The following is a 14,208-nucleotide window of genomic DNA, read 5'->3' as shown; positions in this document are numbered from 1 at the left end:
CGGGCCGGGGGGCGGGAACAGGGCATTGCCCGATCGCCGTCCCAAAGACCCGACTGGGGGACATTGATGGGGTTGGGAACGGCTCAGATCCGAGCAGGAGGATGAGAAGCCAAACGAATCCTAATAAAACACCTCCCCCCACCCCTCCCTCCTTCACGGACTTCACTTTATCCCCTATTCCCTCCCTCCGCTCGGCGGCACAGGGGAATGGGGGTCCCACCGCTGCTTCCGCTCAGGGAGAGGAGTCCGTGTCTGCTCCGTCCAGCGTGGGGTACTTGGCACGGGAGACAGTCCCTCGGGAACAGGCTGCTCCACCGTGGGTCCCCCACGGGGTCACAAGTCCTGCAGGAGCCTGTTCCGCGTGGGCTCCTCCCCGGGCTGCAGGGGGTCTCCTGTCCCCCCACTCCCCGCCGGTACCCGGCGATCGCCACGTGGCTCCGGGCACCCAACATCCCCCTGCTCATCGTCGGGGCTCTCCCGGCAGCCGTCACCAGGATCCCTCCTCCCCCAAAAAAAACCACCTCCCGGGGATCTCCCAATATCCCCCCAAGGGGCATTTGCGGCTCAGCTTTGGAGTTCTGCAGAATCCAAACATCCCCCCGCTCCCCGAAAAAAAAATTCCCAGAGTGCCTCAAGATGTTTGGGGCGAGCTCCCCCTCCCCGGTCACCTGCGGGATGCGGGGGGCGATGCTCCCGGGACGCGGGGGCTGCGGATACAGCGGGCGGTGCATCCACGTGCGTTTTCTCCTCCTCCTCCCCACTCCCTCCTCCTCTCCCTGGTTTTCTTTCTCCTCCCCCTCCTATTCCCGTTGGAGCTGGGGCAGGTCGGGATGGGGCAGCGCTGGGCTCTTGGCCGCTCCCGCCCGCACTCGGCCCCCGCCGCAGCCGCCACGGCCGGGACGGCGCGGGGGGGCCCGGCCTGGGCACCCCCCACCTCCCCTTTCCCCAAATTCCCGTCCCGGGGGCGCTGGGGCCGAGGGGGGACCCTGGGGGGGTCCGGGGGGAGCGCTGGGCGCTGCGGGTCTGGCTGGCAACTGATGAGTCATCAGCGCTGCGCGCTCGGATTGGCTGAGCACTGCTTTGGGGGTGGGGCTGCAGGAAAGGGGGTTCTTTGCAGGGGAAGACATTTGGAGCTGGAAGGACTCCAAAGCTGAGCCGCAAATGCCCCTTGTGTGGATCGGGGGCGGTCCGCGGGAGGTGATTTGGTTTTGGGGCTGTCCCGGTGGCGGTTCCCGGCAGAGCCCCGGCGGTGGGCGGGGGGATGCGGGGTGTCCCCCCGCCGTGGGGGTTGGTCTTGTTGGAAATGATCCAACTTGCCGAAAATTTTAGGCAGGGGCAGCAGTTGACCGGGTTTCTTTTCACGGGCTCTTGTCGGTTTGATCTTTAAAGCACCCAAACTTGGAGTTTCTCTGCACTGGCTCTGATGAGCTTCCATAAACAAAGCCCCAGGGAGCTGAAGATGGGACATCTGGAATCTTAAATTCCTGGTCCTTCAAGGACATGTTGGAGGAACCAGAAGGTCCAGAGGGGATTAACAAAGACATTGCAGTCTGAGAGCTGGAGACTCTGTGTCTGAGGAGGAGTGCTAAGAGGACCAAAGAACGTGGACCAAATTAGCCAATAAGGATAGAATACTAATTAGAGTATTAATTAATGAAGATCATTCATTAGTTCATTAATTCAGGTAATTTAGAACCAATGAACATTAATTTGTTTGTTTGTTCAAATGTATAAATGTGTGAAAAGTCTGGAAAGGGACACGTGTGGCTGGAATGACTGGCTCCCTGTCTCTGGGAGCCAGAACAAAGCAGTGCCTGGCTCACCAACACTTCCCGGGGTGTTGGAGGGTTTCATTTCTTCCCAACGATTTTCAGGGACAATTCTTGGTGACCCAGGTGGGACAATGCTGTCGACCCTCCAGGGATTCCGGGACCCTGAGGACTCCAGCGAGCCGTGAAAATATTCTTCTGGGAGATCTCAGTCCCTGGATCTGGTGAGTTCAAAGCAAGATCCCTGGAATTTTATTAAGGCATTCCTGAGCATATAAAAGGTATACCTAAGCATCCTAGAAATGGAGCTCTAGAACAGAATTGGGTTCTAGAAAAGAATTGGGTTGTAAAAATTGATGATATAACTGTAAAAGAAGGAGTGTGATATTTGGCTTATGAGAAGAAATCACTACTGAGTGAGTGAAAGGGGTGGGTTCCAGGCCCCAGGTGTGGTTCAGGGGGTGGGTTCCAGGCCCCAGGTGTGGTTCAGGGGTGGGTTCCAGGCCCCAGGTGTGGTTCAGGGGTGGGTTCCAGGCCCCACGTGTGCTTTGCCCACAGATCAGTCACACACAGAGCTCTTGCCCATAGAGCTGCTTTGGGGAGGGCTTTGCTCAGGTAACTGTGTTTGTCAAACCCAATGGTCAGTGCTGGAGAAAGTGAAGTGTTTGGGGAGTGTGTGTTACTGGGAGTGTGTGTTATAGTATTAGAATCCTGTCTGACTCGGGGACGCCCATAATAGATATAAAAAAGAAAAAATTCACTTACTGTAAGAGTGTTAAATGCAGTAGTTTGTTCTTGTGTGCATTTTAAAGCATTTGGTGCACATTAAATATTTGAAGGAAGGTAGCTGTTAAGCTGGAATTGTGTGTTCAGAGCATTCTTTAGTGTCAGCTTTAGTGTTTGCAGGGGTTGGATTTATGTTAATTGTGCCGATATTCAATTAGTGATTAGTGAATTAGAGATTCAGGTTGTGGATTATAGTACAGTTATTCAGTTGCTGTTGTTTTGTCAGAGAAAAGAGAAGTGAACTGAAATCTCTAGATTTGTTCTTTGAACTGAGCAATATCAGGGTTTGGGAAGGTGTGGTTTGATGCCAGGGAGCAGCAGCAGCTGGGGAGGTTCCTCCAGCTGCAGGGGAAGGAGGCAGAAATGGTCCCAGTGAGAGAGGAGCAGAAGAAAGGATTTGGGTTTGGAAAGCTTTGGAGGGTTTAGTGTGAGAGCAGGGATTTGGAATGTGCGTGGGGAAGGCACAAACAGGAGCTGCCACAGCCTGGACTCCCCCCAGGGCTCCCGGCCAGGCAGGAAGGCTCCTGCCCTTGGAAGGTGTGTGGGGGCCCAGAGGTGTCATCCCCAGCTGAACCTCTGCTACATGGACACTGGGGAGGGAGAAAATGGATTTCTTGGGAGATCCTGGAGTGGCGTGTTGGGTTTGAAATAAGAGTAAAGGACAATTTAGTCAGAAACGATTCCTGTTGTTGGTGGCACAGGGCAAAAGGAAAATGGGCCTTTCTTTCAACCATTAAAATTTGGAATTGGTAAATGGGTGTTGGCCCTTCAATTTCTTTATGTGTCTGACTGTGCTGTACCATTCCTAGGTAAGAGATGTATTTATTGAGATAAATGACATTTGAAAAAGGAAAAATCCAAGTTTGTGGGTGCAGCTGCTCTGTCATTCCTGGGTTTTGGTGTCATTGTGTCACTCAGGGATCCTGAGGAGGGTGAAGCCCTTCTGTGCAGGACATGGAGATGGTCCCTGGCCTGTCCAAATGCATTAAATGCTGCTGCTGAAGGAGCCCCCCCCAGTGATTTTATCTGCATTGACCCCCTGGAGCCCACGGGCACCTGCTCCTGCCTGGACAGAAACCAGGAGCTTCTTTGGACTGGTGTCCCCCAGGAAGGACATTTTCACCCCTGTTTCTGAGGCTTTTCATAGTCTTTGATCAATAAATATTTCTCCATGTGATTTCTCCTTGTGGTGTCTTCTTGAAGCCTGAAGCAAGCAGAGGAGGGGATGCCAAAGATCCGCCCTCCCCTCTCTGTTGTCACTCTGCACCCCCCAGACCCTTCCTCTGCAGTGTCCTGTCTCCCTGGACATCCCCCCTGGAACTTGTGCCCTTCCCTGCTGGCACGGGTGGGCACACCCCCATCCCAGTCATGTTCCCAGGCACTGCCAGGGCCACCTGGGTGACCAGCAGGACATGAGTGGGGGTGGCTTGAGAGAGTCCCCAAAGGCTCCCTGTCCCCAGAGAGCAGAGCCACGGGGACCAGGGCAGGTCCCCCAGCAGGTCCCACTGCAAATGGCCTGGTTTGTGCTCCAGGGAGGAACAGGCAAGGACCCAGCTTGGGAGAAGATGCTCCAGGAAAGGACCAAGAGTGTCCAAGACACAGGATTTGGGGCATGTGGGAAATAAATAAGAGGGTTTTATCACAAGCAGGGGTTTCCAGGGCTGCCTCGTGCCCAGACACCTGGGGCCATTTTGTTTGGAGAGCTGAGGAGCCATTTTGTGGTCAGGGACTGGTGGGCTGCTTGTGGTTCTGCTTAAAGTTACTGATTGCTGCTGCTTACAGTCCTGCCTACCTGCTGCTCCACACAGCTCTGTTGGGGTTGCCCATTGCTGCTCATTGTTCCTACTGCTACTGACAGTTCTGCTTCTCACTGCTGCAGTGCCAAGGTGAGCCGGGAAGAACGTGAGGTGGTGAGAGCAGCCTGGGCTCACTGCCAAGGGACCGTGCGGCCGGGGCAGGGAAACAACCTGACAGGGGCATGGGGACAACCAAGGGACTGCAGCAGAAAGCAAAGATGGCCTTTGAAGGAAGAAAAGAGCGAGGCCTGGCATGGGAGGAGCGAGGGAGTGGTTCTGCAAATCGAAGGGTCTTAAAAGGGCTCGTCCCTCCCATCCCGGGGTGCTGGAACCTGGTCACGAGTTGGGTGCACCCAGCGCTGTTAATAAAGTTCTTTGTTTCACTTTATTTGGCCATCTCCCAAATTTTAATGAGAGCTATTTCTCCCAGGGCAGGAACACACCTCAGTGCCCCCTCACATACATGTGGTGTGAGTGAGAACAGCCCAGGGCAGAAACACTCACCTGCCCGGGGGCCCCAGCAGTGGGTCAGCACCAGGCTGCAAACAGGGCAGGGCAAAACTTGGCCCTGCAGACCCCACAGCCGAGGCCAAAGAGAGACCAGCCAGGCCACCACCCCCAGCCCAGCCTATTGCACCTCCGGACACAAGAGTGGGGACCAAAGCTGTGCTTCTCCTTCCTCCTCTGCACCCAGGAGCCACAGCCCGGGGCACGATCCTGCCCCCAGCAGCACAGACTGCCAGGTCCCTGAGCCCCTGGGGCAGGAGCTCCTCGGGGCACAGCCCCTGGGCCCTGCAGCACCACAACCTCCTGTAGGGCTGCCCCTGCCTGGGCTCAAACTGCCCAGCACGAGGGAAACCAGGAGCCAGAGAGCAGAGCTGGGGGCCTGCAGAACATCAGCATCTCCTGCCCTGCACAGCCAGGACAGTTTTCCAGAGCTCACTTAAAACAGCCCCTCCAGAACTTTCACAGTGTTCCACAGGGCCCAGTCAGTCCCAGCCTGTTCCCAGTCAGTCCTGGTTTCTCCCAGTATATCCCAGTTGCCCCCAGCTGCCCCCCCACCCCGAGCTGCCGTCGGACGCCGCCCCCCAAGATGCTGACGGGGGTCGGGGGCTCCGTGCTGGGGTTCCTCTGCCTGGGCCTGCATGGAATGAAGGGGCCAAGGTGACACTGCAGGGCCTCCTGGAACCAAAGAACCCTGAGACATTTGGGAACCTCCTGCAATCAAGGGACAATTGGGACCCTGCAGGGCCTCCTGGAAAAAAGGGACCCTGAGACACTGTGGAAACTCATGGAATCCAGGGGCCTTTGTGACATGGGGGCCTCGTGGAACCAAAGGAACCTGGAAACATTTGGGGAAGTTGTGGAATCAAGGGACCATTGTGACACTGCAGGGCAGGATGGAATGACAGGCACACTGGGACACTGTGGCAGGACATTCCCCCCTGGAATGGGACCAAGACAATGCCCTATTTGCAAATGTATCAGTGCTGAGCTGAGAGGGGCCCAGGCCAGGCCAGGAGATGTTGAAACCAGTCTGGGTTCAACCCTGAATTAACATCCTGATGGTGAGGCAACCCTGGAGTCCAAGGGCTGTCAGTCCATCACTTGATACTATAAAGTTCCAGTCCCCTTTCCCAGGGGCAGGTTCTTCCAACATAACCCTTCTTGGGGTGTATGAGTGGAGGTTCCTCCCTTGGCTGGAGACCCCGCCAAAGGTCACTCCTGGAGGCTGAGAGCAGAGATTTCCCCACAAATGTTGGTCTGGGTGAGTCACATCAATCTCTATTTAATAATTGTTTCTTTTTTGTCAGCTTTAGTATAATTGTTTCAACAATCTTATACTATACTACTGGTAGTTTTAACATTTATATTGTGTAGTAAATAATTCTGATTAAAATTTTTTGTCTGTTCAATTGTAATAATGAATAGTTCATTTTATATAAGTTTATCTGATTTTCCATCATTAAAAGCTGCAGGACAAAAGTGGTTCAATCACAGCTCTGTAATTCCTTAAATTCCAACCATTGGTATAATCTGGCAGCTGCCACCAAAACCCCCCCAAAAAACCCACTTCCTGGGAACTGCTCAATATCCCCCCAAGGGACATTTGGGACTCAGCTCTGGAGTTCCCCAAGCTCCAAACCTCCACCCCCAAAACCTAAAATGAGACTCTCCCAAGATATCTGCCGTGAGCTCCCCATCCCTGGAGGTGTTGAGGGGTTGTGGGAGCCCCTTGCTGGGGGGTCGGGCTGGACACACTCCTGCACTCCTGGGGCCAGAGAGTTGTCACCCCCTTCTCCTGCCTGGGGGGGCTCTGGGGGGACCTCGGCTCCTGGGGGCTCTTCTGCAGCTGCAGAACCTGGAAGGACCCTTCTCTGGGTGGGTCCTCCAGGTGTTCCAGGAGCTTTGAGCTCATCCTGGGAGCAACTGGGCTACACTGGGATCCTCCTGAGATCATCCTGGGAGCAACTGGGCTACACTGGGATCATCCTGAGATCATACTGGGAGAGACTGGGCTACACTGGGATCATCCTGAGATCATCCTGGGAGTGACTGGGCTACACTGGGATCATCCTGAGATCATACTGGGAGAGACTGGGCTACACTGGGATCATATGGAGAGTGTCTGTAACCATACTAGGGGTGACTGGGACCATGCTGGGAGAGATTGGGGTCACACTGGGACTATACTAAGGGCAACTGTGTTCAACTGGGATCACAGTGGGAGGAATGGGAAGCAACTGAAACCATGCTGGGGGCAACTGGGACCATACTGGGATCACACTGGGAGCAGCTAGGCCCATACTGGGGGACACTGGGATCACGCTGAGGGTGACTGGGATCATAGCAGACTCATACTGAGAGTGACAAGGAGCATCCTGGGGGCAATCAGGATTCTGTTGGGGACAACTGGGATATACTTGGAGCAACTGGGATCATATTAGCAGTGACTGGGACTATGCTAGTGGCAACTGGGTGAAACTGGCAACTGGGAGGAACAGGGAGCAACTGGGACCATGCTGGGGGCAACTGGGATCATACTGCGAGTGACTAGGATCATACTGGCAGTGGCTAGGAATATGCTGGGTGCAATTGGGACCCTGTTGGGGGCAACTGGGATATACTGGGATCATGCTGGGAGTGACTGAGATCATACTGGGGGGGACTGCGAGGAACTGGGAGTAGAAAGCATTGTAACGTAAACATATGCAGGTATTCTTCCCAAGAACACCAAGGCAGTGGAAGGATTAAAAAAAGGTTTATTTCAGATGCAAGAAACACTTTTTTATGATGCAGCACATCAGACCTTTCAGGGGAATAAGGCCATGCCCCACCTTCTCCAAGGCTTCTTGTATCTTCCCTCTCTCCCCCTGCCGGCCCCAGGAGGCCTTGTACATGTCTGCAAACATGTCATCTTTCTGTATACCACACAGAGAGAGAGCTGCTCACACCTTCCCTGCAACTTTCTCTGAAACGCAGGAGGTAAAAAAACCCATCTAACCGGTTTGAAAAGGCCTTTTGCAGTTTTTCTAAGCAAAACAAGTTCTAGATTTCCGTTACAAATTCTTGCACGATTGCACCTACCCCTAAAAGCATCATACTAGGAGTGACTGGGTTAATACTGGGAGCAAGTGGCCACACACTGTAGGCAACTGGGATCATACTGGGAGTGACTGGAAGCAACTGGGCTCATGCTGGCGTTGACTGGGATCATACTGGTGTTGACAGGAAGCAACTGGGACCATGTCAGGGGCAACTGGAATCACACTGGGAATGACTGGGATCGTACTGGAAGTGACTGGAACTATACTGGGAGTGGCTGGGATCACACTGGGATTACAGGGTGTGTGAACGGAACCTTAAGTTGGGTTACTGGGACCTACAGGGCCAACACTGGGAACCAACTGGGGACAGATTGGGACCCAGCTGGGATCAACTGGAAGATACTGGAACCATACTGGGGGGACTGGGACCACAACTGGGGCAAGTGGGATCATTCTGGGAGCAACAGGGCCCATAGTGGGGTCATACTGGGAGTGTCTGGGGATGACTGAGACCACACTGGCAGCAAGTGGGATCAACTGGTAGTGACTGGGTCACTGGGGGCAACTTGGCATGCCTGGGCTCTGGGAAGCACAGGATGGGCAGGAGGGAGAGGGCAACTCCCCTCCCACTGCTCTGCATTCCCAAAATCCTTGTTCCCAGTTCCCACTCCGGCCCTGACCAGCAGATCCGCTCAGGGATCCCTTTCCCTGGGGGCACTTCCCTGCCCTCTCCCCACCTTCCCGCCCCTGGAAATCAGCACTTAGGAGCCCCATCCCATTGTTCCCTCCTTCTCTTCCCTGTTATTATTGGGATCTCCCTGCACCCCCTTTTCCTGGGCACTGGGACCCCCTGCTCAGCCATTCCTGGTTTTCCAGACCCCACTTTCTTTGACTCCTAGACCCCTGTGCTCCCCCTTTCCTGGCACTCCCTGAATCCCCCATTTCCATACACTGAGGCCCCCCTGCACCCCCTTCTGCAGACCCGTGACCACCTGCAGCCCCATTCCCCATCATCCCACCTCTCCAAGACCTCAGACCATCCCTTTTCCTTGACCCTGGCACCCCCTGGGCCCCCATTCCTGCCTCTTCCAGCCCACAACCCCTCCTTTCCTCAAATCCCAGTACTCCCTGAACCCCCTTCCTGCACATCCCAGGTCTCCCCACCCAGTGAACCACCTTTCCCTGACACTGGAGGCCCCTGGACCCCCCTTTCCTGGGCACAGGGACCCTCTAGACCCACTCTAGTGCCAGTCCCTACATTCTCACTTTCTCCTTGATTCTGGGACCCCCCTTGAGCCCCCATTCCTGGGCACAGGAACCCCTCTTAACCACTTATCCTCCACCAATACCCCCCTGCACCCCCTTCCCCTGCCATCCCGCCTCTCCCAGCCCCCAGGTCTCCCTTTTCCTTGACCCTGGGACCCCCTGGACTCCCATTCCTGCCTTTCTGAAACCCCAGAACCCCGTGTTTTGAGCACTGAGGAACCCCCTGAACCCCCTTTCCTGTCATTCTGTGTCCCCCTACCCTGTGACTCCCCCTTTCCCTGACACCGAGGACCCTTGGATCCCCACTGACACCCCATCCCACCTCTCCAATCTCTGCACCCCCTTTACTTAGACCTGGGACCCCCGGGAACCCCCTTCCCCAGCACTGTGTCCCCCCTGCACCCCCAAGACTCAGCCCAAAATAACCCTGCCAGCACTTCCCCCTCTCTGCTCTCTCCACTTTGGGGGCCCGAGGGTCCCCCCCTCCCGGATCCCCCTCTCGGGCTACCAGGGCTCCCCCCTCTCCCTGCTCCGGGCTGGCAACCAAGGGCCTGACCCAGCAACACCGACCCCACCGCGGGGGGGACACCCGCATCCCCCACCTACCGCCGGGAACCCACACCGGCACCCCCAAAAACACCTCCCGGGGACCCCCGATAGCCCCCCAAGGCGCATTTGCGGCTCAGCTTTGGGGTCCTGCAACACCCAAACATCCTCTCCCTCAAAACCCCACAAACCCAGAGCCCCCCAGACATTCGGGGCTCGGCTCTGGAGTCCCGCAGCACTTTCTCTCTCCTCCCTTGCCCGGCCCTGTTTCCCAGCTCCGGCCCAGCCCCGCGGCAGCACCAACGCGGCATCCAAGCCCCGGGGCCATTCCTGCTTCCCTTCCCGGCCTTTCCCCGGGCCCAGCCCGGCTCTCCTGTTCTGTCCCACCCCCGCACCGAGCTTGGGGGGGCACGGCGGGGACTGGGGGGCTCTGCTGGGCCTTGCGAGCCAGCGCCCGCCAGGACTTTGGGAATGCGGGGGGAGCTCCTGGAAGTGCTGGGGACAAGAAAACACAAGAGCTCCTGACACGGGAGCGGGTCTTTGTTCAGCCTGACGGGAATTCAGAACGAGCAGCACGGCCCCGACCGCTCGCTAGGGACAGGGGGCTCGGGGGTCTCCTCTCGCCAGGCTCCCCCTCTCCAGGGCCCAAGGGATGGGGACACGAAGGGACCCCAAGGGAAGCCCTTTCCCGCCGTCCCACCTCCCCTTATTCCCCCTCTCCCACCCCTTTCCCACCGTCCCCCCAAACCCCGGCTCCTTCCCAGCTCCCTTTGGGGGTGACCCACCGCCCCTCGCGCTCACTTTGGGGGTCCCATCCCCTCCTTTCCCCCTCTCTTCCCCCCTTTCCCACCGTGTCCCCCCCGCTCACCCGAGAGCTCCGCGGCCGCAGGGACGGAACAGGAAAAGGCGGAGCGGGAGGAACGGGAGGGGATAAAGGAGGAAAAGGAAACGAGAGAGGATCGCCCCGCCCCGTCCCGCACGTTCCTGGCCAGAAGGAGCTCGTCCCAAAAATCTTGGTTGGTTGGTTGGTTCGTTGTTTTTTGTTCATGGCGGGTAGGGGGGTGAATGTTTGGATCTTGCAGGACCCCAAAGCTGAGCCCCAAATGCTCCTCGAGGGGATATCGAGGATCCCCGGGAGGTGTTTTGGGGGGTCCCGGGGTGGGTTCCCGGCGCTGGGCGGGGGGATGCGGGTCCCCCCCGCGGTGGGTGTCGGTGATCCCGGGTCAGGCCCCGCCGCCTCCGCTGTCCCCCGGTACCGGCGGGGGGGGCTGGGCCGGGGGGGACGGACGGACACGACCCAGCGGGTTTGGGGACCCCTCGGGAGAGCCGGGGGTGGGGGGGAGGAACCCCTGGAGTGGGGAGAGCGGAGCGGGGCGAGAGCGGAGCTGGGGGACCCCCGGCAGCCTGGGGGGGGGGGGCGGGATCCCGAAGACGGGTCTCCTGTAAGGCTGGACAAGGAGGGAGCCTGGACAGGGTGACCCCTGAGGTCCCTGGAACAATAGAGCTGAGAAATCAGAGAGGGGGGACCTCCGGGTTTCCTGGCACCCTAAAACAGAGAGTCAGGGGAGAATAATCCCATGGGACACCCCTGCAATTGGTAAGCAGGACTCGGGAGAGAGGACCCCCAACAGCATAGAACAGGGGGACCCGCAGAACCCCAAAACTGAGAGTCCAGAGAGGGAGAGCTCCTGGGACTTTTGTTTTCAACTGAAACTTGTTCTTCTGCAGTTTTGGGGGATTAATCTAAATGTTTCTGAGGTTTTTTAGGCTGAATCTTGGTGTTTTGGAGGTTTTCTTGGCCAGAAGCCACCCAGTAACATCTAGAGATAGACTTGGGCGGGGGAAACCCCCAACCCAATGCACTCACACCTTGTTTTCCCCCCCAGACCAGCATTTCTTCTTCCCAAAGCTTGGCCGGATGGAGGAGGAGGCTGTGAGGAAGAGGAAGATGCCCCAGGACCCCCAGGCAGGTGAGGAGGAAGTCAGTGCCCCTTTGCCCTGTCTTGTCCTGTATCTCCCAGCTGAGCATCGCCCCCGGCTGCAGGACAACCCCGCTGCCGCCGCCGTCCTGCCGGGGCCGGAGTTGGGGGGATGTCCTTGGCCTTCCCTCTGGGCTGGAGGCAAATCCCCTCCCTGTCCTTCTTCCCTCCTGCCCCAGGCCCCGAGCTGAGGACGGAGAGCCCGGAGGACAAATCCCCCCGGCAGAGCCTGGTGGGAGAGGCTGTTTTGAAGGGCTCCACGGCGCAGGAAGGCAGCGGGGAGGAAAAGCCACGAAGGTACCCGAGGAGGAGGGTCTCCAAAGCCAGCCCAGGGTGCTCTGAGGAGGAAAGACCCAGCCTGTGCTGGGAAGGCGACGAGAGCTTGAGTGAGAGCTCCGACCTGGAGGTCCATGAGCAGCTCCATGCTGGGAAAAGGCCGTTCAAGTGCTTGGAATGTGGGAAGAGGTTTAGCAAGAGATACCACCTGATCCGCCACCAGCGCATCCACACTGGAGAAAGGCCCTACGAGTGCTTGGAGTGTGGGAGCAGCTTCAGCCAGCGCTTCTGCCTGATCCGCCACCAGATTGTTCACACCGGAGAACAACCCTACCAGTGTGGGGAATGTGGGAAGAGCTTCAATGACCGCTCCAACCTCATCACCCACCAGCGCCTGCACTCCAGGAAACGGCCCTACAAGTGCTTGGAATGTGGGAAGAGCTTCTGCCTGAGCTCCGACCTGGTCCGCCACCAGAAGATCCACAGTGGGGAACGGCCCTACAAGTGTCCTGAGTGTGGGAAGAGGTTTAAGACCAGCTCACATCTCCTCCTGCATGAGCGGACGCACACAGATGAGAGGCCCTTCCTCTGCACTGACTGCGGGAAGAGCTTCAACCGCAACTCCCACCTTGTCCTGCACAGGCGCATCCACACTGGAGAGAGGCCCTACAAGTGTGAGGAGTGTGGGAAGAGCTTCATCCAGAGCTCTGCCTTGACCTCACACCAACGGACCCACCAGTAAGCGAAGCCCTGTGAGCACCTCAACTGCGGGAAGAGCTTCGTCTGCTGCTCCAACTCCATCACCCATCGGAGGACCCACATTGGTTCCACAGTGACCCACACTGGGCACAGATCTGTTGACTCATGTTCCAGATGATCCATGCTGGGCAATGTATTGGGTTTGCCAGGGTTTGGTAGCAGGGGGACTCCAGGGCTGTGTTCTGTGAGCAGCTGCCAGAAACTTCCTCCATGTCCAGCAGAGCCAATTCCAGCTGGCTCCAGGATGGACCCACCACTGGCCAAGGCCGAGCCCATCAGAGATGGCAGTGACGCCTTGGGGAGAATGTATTTGTCTTAGTTTTAGCTGCTCCCCCCAGGGCTGGGAGCTGGGGTGGTTGGTCCCAGGAGAGTTTCCCGCTGAGGGACCAATCGCAGCTGTTCTTTTTTGCTCTTTTGAAATTAAATATTCACAACAGCCGGAAGTTGTTGGCAGTTTTAGTTGTGTGTGAGACCGTGTGTGTGTGTGAGAGAGAAGCCGGAAGGGTGGACGGGGGCCCCCCATAACCCAGGGGGGGCCCCTGTGCCCCCACGGCCCTGGCTCAGCCAGGGCTGGAGGCAGTGTGTAGGAGTATGTGTGTGTTGTGAGGGAGACTCCCTCTTCCCCCCCAGCTAGACTGCAGGGCTTGGGACAGTGTGAACTGGACTGAGTACCCTGTGGCCAAGGCGAGGGAGCTCTCTTTTTCTTCCCCCCCCGCCTGGGAAGGCGGTGGTGTGGATTCAAGGCATGCTCGGCATTGGAGCTAGAGGGGTCCAGAGCCTGGAGAAGTGGCTGGGATATATGGAAAAGCTGGAAGAACTCCAGGCTGAAGGAATTGGAGATGGGCCAGAGGGCCTTGGAGGTGCCATACGTTGGGTTTGGACCTGGGCTACTGAAATTGAAAACTGCAGCAGCTAAGGAAGAGTGAGAGAGCCAAACCAGCAGGTTTTTCTGGGTAAGGACTTTTTGTTGAAAACTATTTGGGGTAAAAAAGGACTGAGCAGAGACTCAGAGCCTGCAACCTGGAGAGTGAGAAATGGAACATCTTACTCCCTAGGAGGAAACCTTCACGAAACCAAGGAGGAAGGACTCAGAGCTGACTCCCTAGACCTTTTTGTGATGAAGACCTGGTGAAGTGAGTGTTTCCCTGGCAGCCCAGGATGAGACCTCAGCAGGAGCTGAGGGCTGGTGGGGGTGCAAGAGAACCCCTTTCCCTGATACCCCAATGAGAGAGAGACTTTTTCATTATCGCCCTGAAGACGACTTCTGAACTGATGTGGGAGGGCTCAAGGGGAGCTGTGTTAATATTATATATAATTGCTTTTTAGTTTGTATAGTATTTATTGGGTAGTAATAAATTGTATGTAATTCCCTTCCCACATACTGTGTGCCTGTCTGAAAATTTCTCTTCGGTGTTGAGGCAAATTGTGAGGGGAGCTTGAAGATTGGATTTATGTGGAGGTCGATCCCCCACAGTACTGAAGG

The 14,208-nt window shown here is 56.7% G+C and overlaps 2 protein-coding genes and 1 long non-coding RNA gene across 3 annotated transcripts in view; 2 read left to right on the top strand and 1 right to left on the bottom strand.

The window, feature by feature from the left end:
• Window positions 1-14,098, top strand: part of LOC127462519 (zinc finger protein 436-like) — a 58,948-nt gene extending 44,850 nt beyond the window's left edge. The window contains exons 3-4 of the mRNA XM_051771177.1: window positions 11,598-11,681; window positions 11,870-14,098. Of these exons, the coding sequence (XP_051627137.1) occupies window positions 11,630-11,681; window positions 11,870-12,708 (891 nt within the window). The 5' untranslated portion in view covers window positions 11,598-11,629 and the 3' untranslated portion in view covers window positions 12,709-14,098. The remainder of the gene's footprint in view (window positions 1-11,597; window positions 11,682-11,869) is intronic.
• The window catches only part of LOC127462532 (zinc finger protein 665-like), a 162,832-nt gene that overhangs the window by 78,454 nt on the left and 70,170 nt on the right, over window positions 1-14,208 (bottom strand).
• Window positions 1,329-3,731, top strand: LOC127462528 (uncharacterized). The gene is made up of 3 exons (XR_007900474.1): window positions 1,329-1,684; window positions 1,875-1,993; window positions 3,474-3,731. It is a non-coding gene; the product is annotated as an uncharacterized LOC127462528 (long non-coding RNA).

The sequence above is a fragment of the Manacus candei genome, unplaced genomic scaffold (assembly GCF_025592945.1).
Source record: "Manacus candei isolate 608988 ecotype Guabito, Panama unplaced genomic scaffold, ASM2559294v1 h1tg000129l, whole genome shotgun sequence".
NCBI classification, from domain to species: Eukaryota; Metazoa; Chordata; class Aves; order Passeriformes; family Pipridae; genus Manacus; species Manacus candei.
This window is presented reverse-complemented; position numbering and strand designations above follow the sequence as displayed.